Source organism: Heterocephalus glaber, unplaced genomic scaffold, assembly GCF_053883595.1.
Source record: "Heterocephalus glaber isolate CG9 unplaced genomic scaffold, H.glaber_assembly_v1.0 deba00001588, whole genome shotgun sequence".
NCBI classification, from domain to species: Eukaryota; Metazoa; Chordata; class Mammalia; order Rodentia; family Bathyergidae; genus Heterocephalus; species Heterocephalus glaber.
This window is the reverse complement of record NW_028258366.1, coordinates 258,051-273,479: the sequence shown is the minus strand read 5'-3', so window position 1 is coordinate 273,479 and position 15,429 is coordinate 258,051. Positions and strand designations below refer to the sequence as shown.

Here is a 15,429-nt window from a genome sequence, read left to right as displayed (position 1 = left end):
TTCATTACAGGCTGAAGAAAGAGTTTCAGTGTGTGTTGAACTGGTAAGAAATGTGAATAGCTGCAGTGATCTGTAACAATATATGATAAGTTGTTTTAAGGTAAAATTGAATAATCATTTAATAGATATTGAAAAGTTTTGAGTTTATAATAAGAAAAGTTCCATGTTAAAGTATTCATTTTCATTCCAGTGCTTACTAAAAAATCGGAAAGGCTGTTTCCTTTATGATTCTCTACTTCCCGCCTTTCAGCTCAAATACGGCTAAAATGCAGCTGAAGAGAAAGACTGTTAGCGACTTGCAGTTTCATTTCAAAGCTGAAGGCCAACACAAACATCAACGACTATATTTTATTCCTCTTTTTAAATACAGCAATTCCTCCATCCATGAAAAAAATGGATGTACATATTACAATCCTTCATCAGGAATTTTATCCTCATATTATAAATGTAAATTAAGAAATCTTTCAGATTGATGAATGGATTATTTGGTTCATTTGTTCAATAATTTATTTATTCAGCAATATTTACAGAGTATCTACTATGCCATAGGCACAATTCCAGGTGCTGGAACCTCAAAAATATCTAAAACAGTCTGTGACCTCATTGGGGAGATGACGTTAAAAAATTCAAAGAGAATGTGCTTCCTCCTACGTTTCATTTGTTGAAAAAGATTCTTACAATTATGTATGTTGTTCAGACCCTCTACACTCAGAGGTTGACAAATAAGAGTTAATAGATGACGCCACAACTAAAGGCAACAAAAAGAAGGATATGTTGGACTTCATTAACATTAAGAAATTTGTGTATCGGAGGGTACTTTCAAGAGAATGAAAAGAGAACCTACACACGGGAGAAAAGATTTATAAATCATATATCTGTGAGGATTTAATACCCAGAATAGGTAAATAACTTCTTCAATTGAAGAACAGTAAGACAAGCTGAAAAACGGGCAAATGCCTTGAAGGAACATTTCTCCAAAGAAAATAGACATCGGCCAATAACCATGTAAAAAGATGCCCCAATAGTCACGAGAGAACTGCAAATCAAAGCTAGAATGAGACACCACCCCATACCTGCAAGCCTGCCTACTGAAAGGAAGTGTTGGCAAGGATATGGGGAAATCGGTACCCTATGCTTTGCTAGTGGAATGTAAAATGCAGCAACTGCAGTGTGGAAAACAGTCTGGCAGTTCCCCCCAAATTAAAACATAGAATTATCATATGCTCAGCAGTTCTACTCAATATATGTCCAAAAAACTGAAAGCAGAAATAGATATCTTGAGGGATATTTGTACATCCATGTTCAAGGCAGCATTAGCCATAATACCCAAACATGACAACCAATATGACACCAAGAGATGAATGGAGAAACAAAATGTAGTCAGTTCTCTTTATTTGCAGTAGCTATAGTCCAGAAAGTCATGTTGAACCCCGAATTAGTAAGTATTGAGCCACTCCTTCCAGGGGAAATAAAGGATCAAGGTCCATGGAGCCTTGGACACAGCATTTTGGTCAACTATCCATACACAGCCTTGTTCTATGTGTGTGTCTGTTCAGAGACCCCTTCCTTAATATGCATAGTTTATTCAGTGTCACTGAACTCATGGCCAGCAGTGTAACTCAGGCCAGAACAAAGCTGCCCTTACACATAATTTGTCTGTAAGGCACAGTGACAGCTTTCTTGAATTTAGCGACACCAGACAGCATTGAGTGCTATGTTGAGGCCATTTGAAACAGGGAAACCACCAATGAAAAGCACAAAAATGCAAAAAGAGTAGCACTAAATAGAAGGCAAAAAAAAACCAACAACAACAAACTGTCTTGCAAGCAGGATGTGAGCTTGGCTTACTTGATTTCTGCTGGAATGTGCACTCTCGGTGACTCAAATTTTGGGCAACTATGTGAGTGAATGATGGCTAATACACTGAGAGGACTGATTCTGAGGTTATAAATAAATGGAGCTGGTAGGGCAATTCGCAAGCATGGAAAACACGGATGCCGAAGATATGGATACGAATAATAGAATATTACTCAGCCATAAAAAGGAATGAAATGTTTATACCTGCTATAATATAAACACTGGAATCACTATGCTGAGTGAAATCAGCTAGATGCAAAGAACAAGCACTTTATAATTCCACTTACATGAGACATGCAGAACACAGGCAAATTCACAGACTAGAGTTTATCAGGAGTTTAGCAGAGGAGAGAATGGAGAATCTTAGTTGAATGGGTTCAGAGTTTCAATTTGGGATGATGAAAGTGTACGGGAGATGGATCACCATGCAAATGTTAACTAATGCCACTGAATTGCACATGTAAGAATTAGGGCAGATTTCACGTTGTTTTATGAAAGATGGACAGATCCAGTGAAAAAGATTAAATGAATCATGGTAAACTTCTACTGAAGCAAATTCAAATGTACATACTCTGTGGGCACTAAGATTCTTTTTTTACCCACATTCCCTTTTAGAAACTAGAACCTTCCTTAGTATTTTTTTCCTTTTGGTTTATAAAACTAACTATTTAATACTGTGTCAGCTGATTACTGAGGAAAACAAGTAAATTAAAATGTGCAGGCCAGTTATTTGGCTTTACTTCATGTTTCTGCTGAAAATTTATGCAATACTAGAATGATTCTTTCTGACTAACTGCCAAAAGAGAGGCCATCTCGAGACCCAACTCATAGTCTTATTTTTCTTGGGGATGAAATTATCTCAGCAGTACACTGAGAAGGGAATTGGTGCTCTTAGGTAGATTGCTATGGATGTTCCTGAGGTACCGTGGCACTGTGTCTATCTTTTATCATCAACCCATTTGTCATCTGTCTCTGTCTTCTAAAATCCCCATTTTCCTGTCTCCAGAGAGAGCACCATCTGTTAGGATATGGCTTGGTTACTATCATAATTCCAACGTCCTCTTTTAAATATTTCTTGACCCAACAATTACAAAGAAGCATCGCTGAATATAAACATAAATGAAATCTGCTAATGGGGAATTCAGACACTATTAAAATACAAACTTAAAATAGGAGAGAATTCATAGCCAAAGAGAAATCTATTAGAATTCTTTCAATCTTTTAAAATGCATCATAAAATAAAAATGTTTCACTACAGAATAACATTTTGGCTTCTTTGGTGACAGGAAAGAAGGATAATTATGATTGTCGTGAAAACACATTGAGCAGCTGTATACAGTTAACAAAAGAACTATTATAAAATGCTCACAAGAACTGGCACTTTCACACATTCACATTTCCTAGAAATTCGATAGTCTTCCCAACTGCAGTAGATACCAAAAGAGACTGTTTTCTATTAATTGTGGCTTTGTACCAGTTGAGTTTTTAGAGCCAACTGGATTATCCCTCTTCTGGGACAATTCCCACATACTATTATGTAGGATTTATATACACCCAGAAGTGCGTACATTAAAATGTTCTAAAAAGTGATTTTTAAATTCAATATAGACTTTTAACTCTTACAAAATGCCCATTTCATTAGAGTCATTCACACATGCACATCTGTTTGGAAATCAGTTAACAAAACAAGAGTGTAACGAATAATTCTGCAGTTTGTTTTATCAGGGCTAATTAATAGGTACTTACTCATTAAAGACTAGGTCTGGTGCAAAATAGAGAAATTGGCTGTTCGTATGTTTGTACGATCTCCAGCTCAAGGCAAATGATGATAGACACATCCAAGAATACTGGATTAGGGTAATTTGGTCCTCAAGAGGCAAGTTTTTAAATCCTGAAGAACAGAACAATTAATCACAGAAATACACTTAGCATTTAAGTACATTCCAGGAAGAAGCTTCTTAAGTCTGCCCCACACGGCCACCTTTCTCTAATAGACACAAATCAATTCCACAGGCATTTACGCTGTGCTCCCCACATGCCTGGCCACGGAGACAGCTTCCTTTTACATTCACTTGAAACGCTCAGTGAGTGTGAACGGCCAAATCTAACCAACACTGGAGAGTTCAGTGAGATTCCGTAGAACGGCAGCCTCATCTCTTGGTCAGACTGAAAGAATCTGCATTACCCTTAAAACTTACGTCAGCCCCACACAATCACACTAAGAGGGTAATTTAATAACTGCTGACATCTGCATGTCTATACAAATGACAAAGGATTTTACTTTTCATGACTCTGTGGTACTTAAAAATTATTTCTTGCTTCCCATAGTCTGGGAAAATACTAGATGTTGACTTTTTGTTGTTTTTAGTGTGGTAGGTAGTAGGGATTGAACCCAAGGTCTCATGCATAAAGTGTTCTACCACTGTATTACATGCCCAGCACTTTCAAAAAAAAATTTTTTTTTTTTTAAGATTTTGAGACAGGGTCTCACCAAGTCAATAAGTTGCCCAGGCTGGCCTCAACCTCGTAACCCTCCTGTCTCTGCCTCACGAGTAGCTGGGATTATAGGCCTGTGCTGCTGTACCGTGTCTGCTAACAATGTCGTATCATAGAACAGGCATCCTTGGCACCCAGTTCAGTAAGTGATCTCACAGCTTTCTTGTTCCTTTCTGGCCCCTTCTGTTCCCAATGGCGTCGAGCTATTCTTCCTGCTGTAGACTTTCACCGGGGCTGATTCACTTGAAAGGATCTGCCCCAGGACACTTTTGTGTTGTGGCTGCTGCCTGACCATAGATCAGCTAGGAAACAGCTCTCGATTCACAGACTGAGACAATCTGATAACATTCCTACACTTAATCTACTTCTGTAGATTAGTAAGGCCTTATTAATAAAATCCTGTGTCCTAGAAAATGACTGAACAGTAGGAATTGCAAAGGCGATTTTAAGGATGTGGGGTGGCCTGCGCTTACTTGACCTGTGCCCAGAGCACCCCAACTCTGAGCTGCTAATATCGGGCTCCGTCGTGTTTGCACCAACAGAATGCACTGCACTTTATTAACACGTTTAGGATAAAATTCCCACTTCAATCACCAACATAAGGAATGTAACGCTAGAATCCTGAACCCCAAACTGTCATAAGAAATGAGCCCAAACCAGACTTTCCTACACGCCGACCGACCGCATCAATTGGATGTCAATTTCCAGCTGTGATACAAGGACGTAGCCCGGGGAATCCCGAGGGCGAAGACCATCGCCCCGATGCGTCCAGATGGCGACGCAAGCTGTGGCGGAGAGTTGAGGAGTCCTACCTGGAAGCACCTTTGCCCACTTCACGACTTGAATCATCTGCTTGCCGGCCAGGCGGTTGAGAGTGGACAGCAGGTGCTCCGCCGTGTCTGGCTTGGAGCCATCGTAGCCCGCGTACACAATTTCCGGCTCGATGCTTTCCAGGATCATGGCCGGGGACGGGGTGAGAGCTCGAGAGATGGTGCAGAGCTGCGGAACCAGGGCTGTATTGACCGAGGGCTCCTTCGCCGGAGCAATGTACGTGGTCCCCTCCTCGGGGCTCTGGGGGGGCCGGGGCGGAGGGGGCGGCTGCTGCGGCTGCTCCTCGTGAATGCCTTTTAACTTGCCCAACTTCTTTGACTTTCGAGCTGTTAAGAGAAATCACAGACAAGGCACAGGAAAATGATCTTTGGAAATTATTTTTTTTGTGATCACAGGTATGATCACGATAGGGAGTGAATGCTTAAATTAAAAAAAAATTACAGTACAAGAGATACTGTCATGAATCCCCCTCAAAACGCTCCTCACTTCACACACACTTATCCCACTGTGCCTGCCGTTTGCTGAAGCAGTTCTGCAAGTCCTCTCTCAAGAATGTCAGTTACACTTGACGTCATGAGTCCACTGACAATGCCTACTTTTCATGGTTATCTTGTCTTTAGGGAAGAGCCAGCACCAGGGTGCTAGATCAGGTGGATGACAACAAGCCATAATATTTTTACAAGATCACTTTTCTATGAGATCGCACTCAGCAGCAGCAGCAACCATGTTTCTGATCACACCTCTTAAACACAACTCCCCAAAGTGGACTTCCAGAAATGCTTCAGAAAGTGGCAAAATGGTGGGGTGAATGTGTTCAAAGCCAGGGGAGTATTCTGAGGGGGATTCATGGCAATGTGTTGTTTACTGTATTTTTTTTTTTAAATTCAAAGACACCCTACTTTTTAATGTACCACAAGTAGATATTAATAAAGACAATATTAAAAAGTACTCTTCTTACTTTATAACAAATTTCCTAACAAAATACAGGATAACAATACTCAATACACTATGTACTATAATATTAAAGGGCCAAAATGTTACTCAGAGTTCGAATCATAGACAAAAAAAGACTCTCCTACAAACAAGTAAAAACACAAAACTCCCTTTTCAAAGAATTAAGAGAAACTAGAAGTTTAAATGAAACAAAATAGAATACATATCGAAATGTGTTTGAAACAAAGGAATAGAGAATTTGGGGAGTTACTTGAACTTCTCTTTGCTTCCCACAATTTTCTTCATCTTCTGTTTTGTTCTTTATTTATATATGTATATAATTTGAGCTACATAAGAGAAACCATGTGACATTTAGGCTTTTGTGTTTGACTTATTTCACTTAGCGTTATGTTTTCAATTTACATCCATCTGCCCACAAATGCCTCAAGTTTATTTTTATGGCAAAGTAGTACTCAATTGCATATAAATATATTCTCGTTATTCATTTATCTGTTGATGGACATATATGCTGTTTCACCATCTAGTTATTATAAATGATGCTGCTATAACTATGGGTATGCAAGTATCCCTGTGATATGATGACTTTAACTCCTTTGGGAAGATACCTACAGGGGCACAGCTGGGTCACATGGAATTTCTATTTTTAGGTTTTTGAGGAATCTCTACACTGATTTCCATAGCGGCTGTAGTAGTTTACATTCCCACTAATAAGGTAGAAGAGTTCCTTTTTTCCCCACAGCCTCACCAGCATTTGTTATTTTATTTTTTGTTGATAGCTTTCCTTTCTAGGGTAAGAAGGTATCCCAATGTAGTTGTAATTTACATTTCTCTAATGGCCAGTGGTGTTGAACATTTTTTCAAGTATTTATGGACCATTTGTTCTTGCTCTTCTGAGAAATGTCCATTCATTTCAGTTGTCAATTTTTTGACTGGGTCTTTTACTTTAGATATTTTTTTTGAGTTCTTTATATATTCTAGATGTTAGTCCTCTGTCTAAGGATAGCTAAGCAAAATTTTTTCCCATTCTGTAGTTTGTTTCTTTACTCTGTTGTTTCCTTTTCTGTGCAGAAGCTTTTTAATTTGATACGATCCCATGTGTTGAGTTTTGGTATTATTTCTTGTGCCACTAGGATTCTGATCAGAAAGTCCTTGCCTATACCTGTCTTCAAGAGTTGGACCTATTTTTTAAGTGTTTCTGTTTTACCATTTAGATGTTTGATCCATTTTGATTTTAGTTCAGTACATGGTATACATATGGGCCTCAACTCAAGTCTTCTGCATGGAAATCCAGCTTTCCCAGCAGCAGTTATTAAAGAAGCCATCTTTTCTTCAGTGTATGTTTTTGGGCCCTTTGTCAAAAATCAAATAGTTGAATGTGCCTGGGGTTGTTTTTTCTATTCTGTGCCACTGATCCACATGCTTGCTTTGTGCCAGTACCATGCTGTTTTAATTACAGTAGCATTGTAATATTAACTTCAAATCTGGGACTGTGATGCCTCCTGCTTTGTTACCCAGGATGGCTTTTGCTATTCTGGGTCTCTTCTAGTTTCCCATGAAGTTTAGGGCTATTTTCTCTAGATCTGTGAGAGATGCTGTTGGTATTTTGATTTCTAATGCGTTAAATCTATTATATCAGCTTTGGAATTATAGTCATTTTGATTATGGTGGTTCTGCCTACCTAGAAACAAGGGCTATCTTCCCAGTTTTTGATGTTGTCCTGGATTTCCTTTTTTCAGAATGAGGTGATTTTCATTGTAGAGGTCTTTCACTTCCTTGATTGGGTTAATTCCTAAGTATTTAATATTTCTTAATGCTATTATGAATGGTATGGTTTTCCTATTTTTTTTCTCAATGAGTTCATTATTAGTGGATAGGAACACTATTGATTTTTGTGTGTTTATTTTGTATCCTGCCTCATTGCTTAATTTCATTACTAATTTTAAGAGTTTCTTGGTGGGATTTTTAGGGTCTTATAGGTATAGATTCATGCCATATACAAATGATGATACTTTGAATTTATCCTTTCCTATATAGCCCTTTTCTTTCTTTCTCTTGCCTTACTGCTCTGGTTAATGTTTTGAGTATATGGTGAACAGGAGTGGTGATGGTAGACATCCTTGTCTTGTTCCTGGTTTTAGAGGGAAAGGCCTCAGGTTTTCCCATTTAATAGGATGTTACAGTAGATTGGTCATAAATGGCTTTCATCAGATTGAGACAAGGCCCCTCTATACCTTCACCCACATTTTTTGATCGGCCCATGTACATGAGATAAATTACAATCAAATATTGACATACTGGTTAAAGCATTTGTCCTTCCTTCTAAAGAAGTCTTGTTATACGATAGGAACACTACCTTTTACATCTTTTCCTGAGAGAAAACCTACAAAGCTCAGTTATTACTGCTTTGGGTATTTGGCTAATAAATGGCTCATTCATCCGTTCTGCTGATCTTCACTGCCTGTGTCTATAAGCAGAGGGCTACAGGGACCCAGCTGATATCTGCAGTATGATCAAGCCTCACCTTGTCCTCAACAGGTGTGCAGCCTTGTGGGGGAAGAGCTGGGAAAGGCCTCACGAAACTGCACTGAGTGCAGACAGAGATGGGTTCCATGATAAAAACAAAAATAGCTAAAATGTGTTGAATGCTTACGAATACCAGGTACTGCTATAAAGGTCTCATCAAAATTAACCAATTCAACACTTTTTTGACTTGGTACTATAAGCAATCTGAGACCAGAGAGGTTAAGGACTCTGCCCAAGGCCATATAGCTCATGTATACAAAATACAGCTCCCAGCTGAATGACTTCACAGCGACCACGGTGAGCACCGGGAGAGGGAGATGGGTACACCGAGTGATGGTTAATGCGACTGACAATTTGATTGGCTCGAGAGATGCCCAGGAGACTTATGGGTGGGTCTGGGTGGCTCATGGGAGAGCGGCACTGGGGACTCTCTGTGCTCTTGTCCTTGGGCTCATGCCCTGCTCTCTACTTCCAGGCCGCCACGAGGTGAGCAGCTTTCCTCGGTCAGGCCCTTCCGCCATGATGTTTCTGCCTTGGAACCCCAGGGGACCTCTGAAAGCATGACATGAAATAAACATTTTCTCCTTTATTTTTCATTTATTCTGTTTTATGGTACTGGGGATTGAACCCAAGGCCTTCCCACTAAGCTGCATCCCTCAGCCCTTTTTATATTTTTATTTTGAGATGCGGTCTCACCAAGCTGCTAAGTTGCCCAGGCAGGGCTTAAACTTCTGACCCTCATGCCTCAGCTTCCCAGAGCGCTGGGATTACAGATGCGTGCCACGATGCTCAGCTCTTCCTTTTCCCCTTCAGACTGTGTACATGCAGCGTTCTGTCCCAGCACTGGCACGCTGACTAATACAGAAGGGTAGGTAATTGTGAAGAGGAATGAAGGAATGGATAAAATTAGAAAAGTCAAAAGTGCCCAATTAAGTTGGGGCTGTGGTAACAAGTTACTTTCAACTGTAATGTTTTCAATTTACTCAAAAATTCTTGAAGAACCATGCACTTCTACTTATTCCTAACATACAACCCAAACTTACAGGATATAAATTCAACACAGAACAGAGCTGCACAATACCAATGAATCTGATTTTAAAATAACCTTTCACATTTGTAATGACAGCCATTAATATCTATCACAGAAAAACCTATAATTCAGGTAAGACAAGCTACCATCAAACAACAGATATATCTGCTACAGTTATTAAATATCTGTAATGGGCTTAAGAGTTAAATAAGACCTAATTCTTGTCTCTAAGGAGGTTAACATTAACCAAAAAATTTAAATTTCATCATTAATTTATAGACTATATCTTTCTATACAAGATATGAGGAAGACAAATCTGTTCCAGGGAAAAACAGGTGTATACCAGTCATCAACTCTGGTTCATATAACTTCTCCTAAACCTCAGTTGATTCATCTGAAAAACGGAATGATAATGTCATCTCCTGTCTCAGATAAATGGCTAAAAACATGTTAGAAATGATTACTAATGTCTGATATAATATGTCAATATCACTTTCATTCTTTCTCAAAATTCTGTGTTAAAAATATTCTAGTTTATTAAAATGTTCTCATCCTTTGTAAGACTACATTTGATGATAACCATAATTTGATCGACTAGGAACAGCAGCCATAGGTGATATCTTCAAATTTTATTAAAAGTAATACTTTCTTGCAAATTAATTATAAGACTCATATTTGTTTTAGGCCATAGGCCTATAATTCTGTGTTTATTCTCATGGCTGATTTAAAGTCAATGCTAAGATATATCATGAAGAACACTTAATGTTTTCTCTAGCATGTACATATCATGCTGTTTTCTGTAGCATAACATATTAAGCAGATTATCAGAATCATGTTTCATTTCAGTTACATTTATCTTTATGCTGTGATTTTTGCAAATATATGCGGGACACCTGGTATTGAGTAATCTATAGTTACTTAACTAGTTCAAGGTAATCAATATCTTCAGTGTGCAGGTTCTTTAGCCAAGTGTATTTACCCAATAACTATTCTAAATCACAGGGAATATGGTCACAGTTATTTTAGTCATAGTTTAACCTTTTAAAAATGCATGGCAGTTTTATACTGCTCTAATAAATAGATGCTGTATTCTTAAATTCAAGCTCTTCAAAAGTGCCAGTGTCTTATATACTCCTATAACATATCACATCCTATAATGCCTATAGTAAATGACAAATGTTTATTGAATAAGTTTATTTCATTTTCAAATGTTAATAAATTTAACAAACTATTACATACACAACATATTAATTTGCTTCCCTGTGGGGAACATAGGCAAGCTTCTGATATTTTAAGATAGATTTCTGAGTTGCTAATTATTATTCTTTTTCAAAATTTCTATGGTGTAATAATCCATTCGTGGAGTTACTCTTGAAATGTCACATCTAAAATAACAACAAGCTAGATTTATGCAGCACTTAGGTTCCGAGCAGAGTTCAAGGTGCTTGCTATATATGTTGTGAGCATTCTGATGTTCACCATGACCCTGTGACTGGGCACTGTTGTTATTTCCATTTTTTAAGTGAAGAAATGAAAGCATAGAGATGAAATCCGTTGTCAGGGCTGCAGAGCTAGTGAATGCCAGAACAAGGATCTGAATCCAGCAGACACTTTTAACTTCTATGCCATGCGGTCTCTCTTCTAATCCTTTCCTCTTTACCTAATTTGTATTTTTTTATACTTTAAGATTAACTCAAGCTTCAAATCCAAGTGTATAATTACAAGACTTGCTAATTACGCAGAAACATTTTTGGCTAAAGATACTTAATGAACATGTTTTTATTATCCAAAGCATCAGTGAACCTAAATTGGGGGTCTTACCACTATTTAGCACCTTACAAATTAATGTGGAGTTAATAGCCATTGGCTTTGGGAAATCTTAAGGTCTTGGGTGGCTGGAGCCCTAATGGACCTGCCAGCAACAGCAGGTGTGTGTGTATGTGTGTGTGTGTTCAGGCTGCATGCTTAAAACTACTCCCAGTCCCAATTCAACTCACTTGAGAGAGGAGTTTCATTTGTCCAGCCTGGAAGCTACAGTAACTAGTATGTTCTTCGTGGCTGCCCTCGGATGCCAAGTCCTTAATTACTGGCAGCACCTTGGCAGCCACTTTCTCTTGGCACTGCTAGGAGACAGACCTCCACTGATTTTTCCATAAATTCTTGCCTCAGGAGCTGGCAGCTGGGAGGCCCTGCTTTCTACCTGACCAACATGCGGAACAACAAGCAGGGATCACCCTGGTCAGACTCGGTAAGGACCATGAAGACGTTCCATGAGGTCTCAAGAGTCACCCAAGTCCTGAGACATGTCGTGGTGAGATTCCCTGTTCTGTCTGCCCTGCCTCCTGAGGCTGATATGACTGGCTGTATATGCTTCTGATCAAGCACTTGTGTGGTATAATGACAGCTGTCTGGTGCTGCATCCCACAGTAAGATGATGGACACTGAAGAGGAAGACAGCATCTATTGTGACTACGGTAGAATAAGCACCTTGCTGTCCATAGGCCGAATGTAATTACAGCCCACAGGAGAGCAACAGCATCTCTCCCATCCTCCTCGCTCCACAGACCATTTCCCTCACCACGCTCCTACCTGGGCCACTGGTTTCTGCCGAATGACCCTGACTGAGCTTTCTGACCACAATTTCACTTTGTCTTTCTACTGTCAGAGGAGGAATCCTCTGAGAGATGGGGCACAAGTGAATATTTCCATGTCATGACACCAAAGGAAAGAAAGTCATTTCTTTTTCAGATTTAAGAGGTGGCAGAGCAAAACCATTCTAATTTGTGTTGACAGGAAAAAGAGCATCTAACTAGTTCTCAAGGAGACATGCACTAAGAGGATGGGGTCCACGCACTAAGAGGATGGGGTCCACGGACAAGCTGCTTTCATGAATGAGAAATTAGCTTCTCAACTGATTTTTAAGGAAGTAGCATTTCAATCGTTTATAAACACTACTAGAGTGGCTAACAGGGTAGAAAATAGGGTATTTCCAAAAGACTCTTTAAGCATTCCCAGATCATACAATTTAACATGCATTATCATTATTGATTTAGCATAGAAAATATGGATTTGGGTCAAACCCAAAGCCAAACTGATCATTTTAAAAGATATTCCAAATTAGTGGTTTTCCATATATTAAACTCTAATGCATATAAAGCTATCCATAGATATCTTTGCTTATGTCCATAATAAATAAAATGCTGCTCCTACTGTGGCAGAAATTGCTTATCAAATACTTAGTCAATAACTAATAGCCACTCATTGTGTAGGATATATCCTGTTTTGGGAGCAATCCAACATTGATTAACAAAATCTGAGCCATGATCAGAGATTACAATCTCAGGGAGGGTGAATGCATAAGGGAATTAGTTTTATAAAGCAGACTATGATACATTTTGGATAGGGGTGTTGACCATGTATTTGGCGAAAAGTTGTTTTATCTCTTCATGGGGACTCACACTTTCCTGTGCTTTCTGTGGTAATTCTTACCAGATCCAGACTTGCTTTTGGTGTGATTTGGGAGTGGACCAGGCGATCCTTCTATATGGCGATCCACCCAGAATCAACCACCACCAACCCACGTGAGGAGGGCAGAAGCTAGAACTGAGCAGAGAGGCTTGTGGGAGTAAGAGAGAGTTCGGACAGGGGTTCTCTGGTTTTGCTAAGAAAATAACAAGGATGGCTTCCCCGGAACACAAATCTGATGCCTTCTCTATCTGAGACAGGTAGTCAGAAAAGGGCTCCGGGGGTTAGATAGCGAACATGATTATTTTTAAGGCATATTTTGTGTAATTATATTATTTTTATATTATTTTTTCTCATTCTTTTTCTTTTGATGACAGACTCAGGGATGTGTGTATGCATGAAGACATGTGTAGGAAAGCTTGATCCTGGGCCAGGTCTTTAAAAACAGGACAACATGCCTTCAAGGTGTGGCCAGGCTGGGGAGTATGCGAAGTCTAGCAAGAGCCTCAGAGGAAGAGAAACCAGTCTGAGGAATCACTTCCTGGTGATCAGCTGCGAGCAAAGGAGAAACTTCCAACAGAACCTTTTTCTGCTGAAACCTGGTATGGTTTTGGATTAAAACAAGACAGCCCCTCCCCACCACACATACATAAACTTGACTGACAGATGGGGCTGAGGTGATTTTAAACCCCTCTCTGGCAGCTCTTTTGAGGAACTGCAGGTAGTGGCAGAGCTAGGAGGTGGCTGGAGCCTCACAGCCAGGTTCTGTGGACAATGGCTTCATTCTGTGTGACAACTCCTACTTGTGCCCTGCATCACTGTGCAGATATACACGTAGGGGAGGAATCACAGGGAGCTGTACCCAAGGGACAAATGTTCCATCCACAAAGCCTTGAAGAAAACATGAAAGAAAAAAGGTGCAAAAACATGGGGAATTTCCCTACTCCAGAGTGAAGACTGAAGATAATGACAAGCCCAACAGTTTTCAGTTTTGAAAACTGAAAAGAAACATTTGGCAAATCATGGCGAATATCTGTTTCCTGTCTCCATGGAGGTCAAGCTGAGATACAAAGGGTTAAAAGGGCAGAAGAAGGGATTTAGATTAGACATCAGGAGAATTTCCTCCAAGCATTCTGGAATGTGTTATGGAGAGGGCCTGGAATGCACTACCAGCAAGAACATGTAATATTCTTTCTGAAAACACTGAAGGTTAGGCAGGCAGGCATCCTGTTCTTGAGTGCAGTTCTGCCCGAAGGTAGAAGAGAGCAATTTAAGAGATGTGGTGGCCCTAGAATGGAAGTAAATAAGACCTTCCAATGTACATTCCAGCATTACATTTGTCTGCAATGAGCTTCTCTGGTTCATATTTCTCTGAAAAACAGGGGTAAATCCTTTATTCTTATAAAGTGTGCTAAGAGATCACTTTAGAAATATTTTTTCCAAAATATGCACAAAGGGTAAATACTGTGATTTCAGAATACGTGCTTGAATTCAGTGCTATGGGGGGAAAAAAAAGCCACTGTAAATCCTCTACGATTCTCTCCCAGCCCCTTACCTCACCCCTCGAAGTACTTTCATCATTAAAGGTACAGGACTAGATGCTCAGTTCTGGACTTACACTAGCTTCTTGGGCTGGGATCGAGTTCAGTGGCAGAGTGCTTGTCAGTTTCCATGAGTTGCCATGGGTTCCCTCTCCAGCTCCACAAAAACAAAACAAATCACTAAAACAACAACAAAGGATATTCTTTGGTTTCCCCTAACTGTGAACATACACAAGTTTATCAGTGGGGAAAATAGTAATGAGTTAACAGTAAAGGTGCTCAGGTAGATCTTAATTGTAGTTAAGTCTTCGTGGTTAGTTTTCCTATGCACCCTATGAGGTAGGTACTACGTTGTCACCATTATACATGGAGTGAAGTGAATTTGGAGACTATGAAGGACAATACTCACAGTTATTATGGGGTTAGACTCAGAAGGACATCGTTTACTGTAAGGATATGGGAACTACAGTAAAGAAACCCCATTACATTTGCAGTAGACATCTAAGCAGGAGGTCAAAGGGGTCACAAGAGCATCATTAGCCAAAATTACTTGTCTCAATTACCTTAAGGTGAGCACTGGGCCATGTCTATTGACAGGGGAGCCTTTCAAATTGGAGGCATATAATGACCTGGGCCTGTACAGGAGGCCTTTTCTTTGCTAACCCCTGGGCAGCACTCTACTGCACACTTGGGGGGGGTACTGCGTGGTGGACAACAATCCGAGGGTTTTGC

The 15,429-nt window shown here is 39.7% G+C and overlaps 1 protein-coding gene across 1 annotated transcript in view; it reads right to left on the bottom strand.

The window, feature by feature from the left end:
* The window catches only part of LOC101714416 (mineralocorticoid receptor), a 170,017-nt gene that overhangs the window by 66,021 nt on the left and 88,567 nt on the right, over positions 1 to 15,429 (bottom strand). The window contains exons 3-4 of the mRNA XM_004875121.3: positions 5,166 to 5,510; positions 3,604 to 3,748 (exon numbers count right to left, since the gene is read on the bottom strand). Of these exons, the coding sequence (XP_004875178.2) occupies positions 3,604 to 3,748; positions 5,166 to 5,510 (490 nt within the window). The remainder of the gene's footprint in view (positions 1 to 3,603; positions 3,749 to 5,165; positions 5,511 to 15,429) is intronic.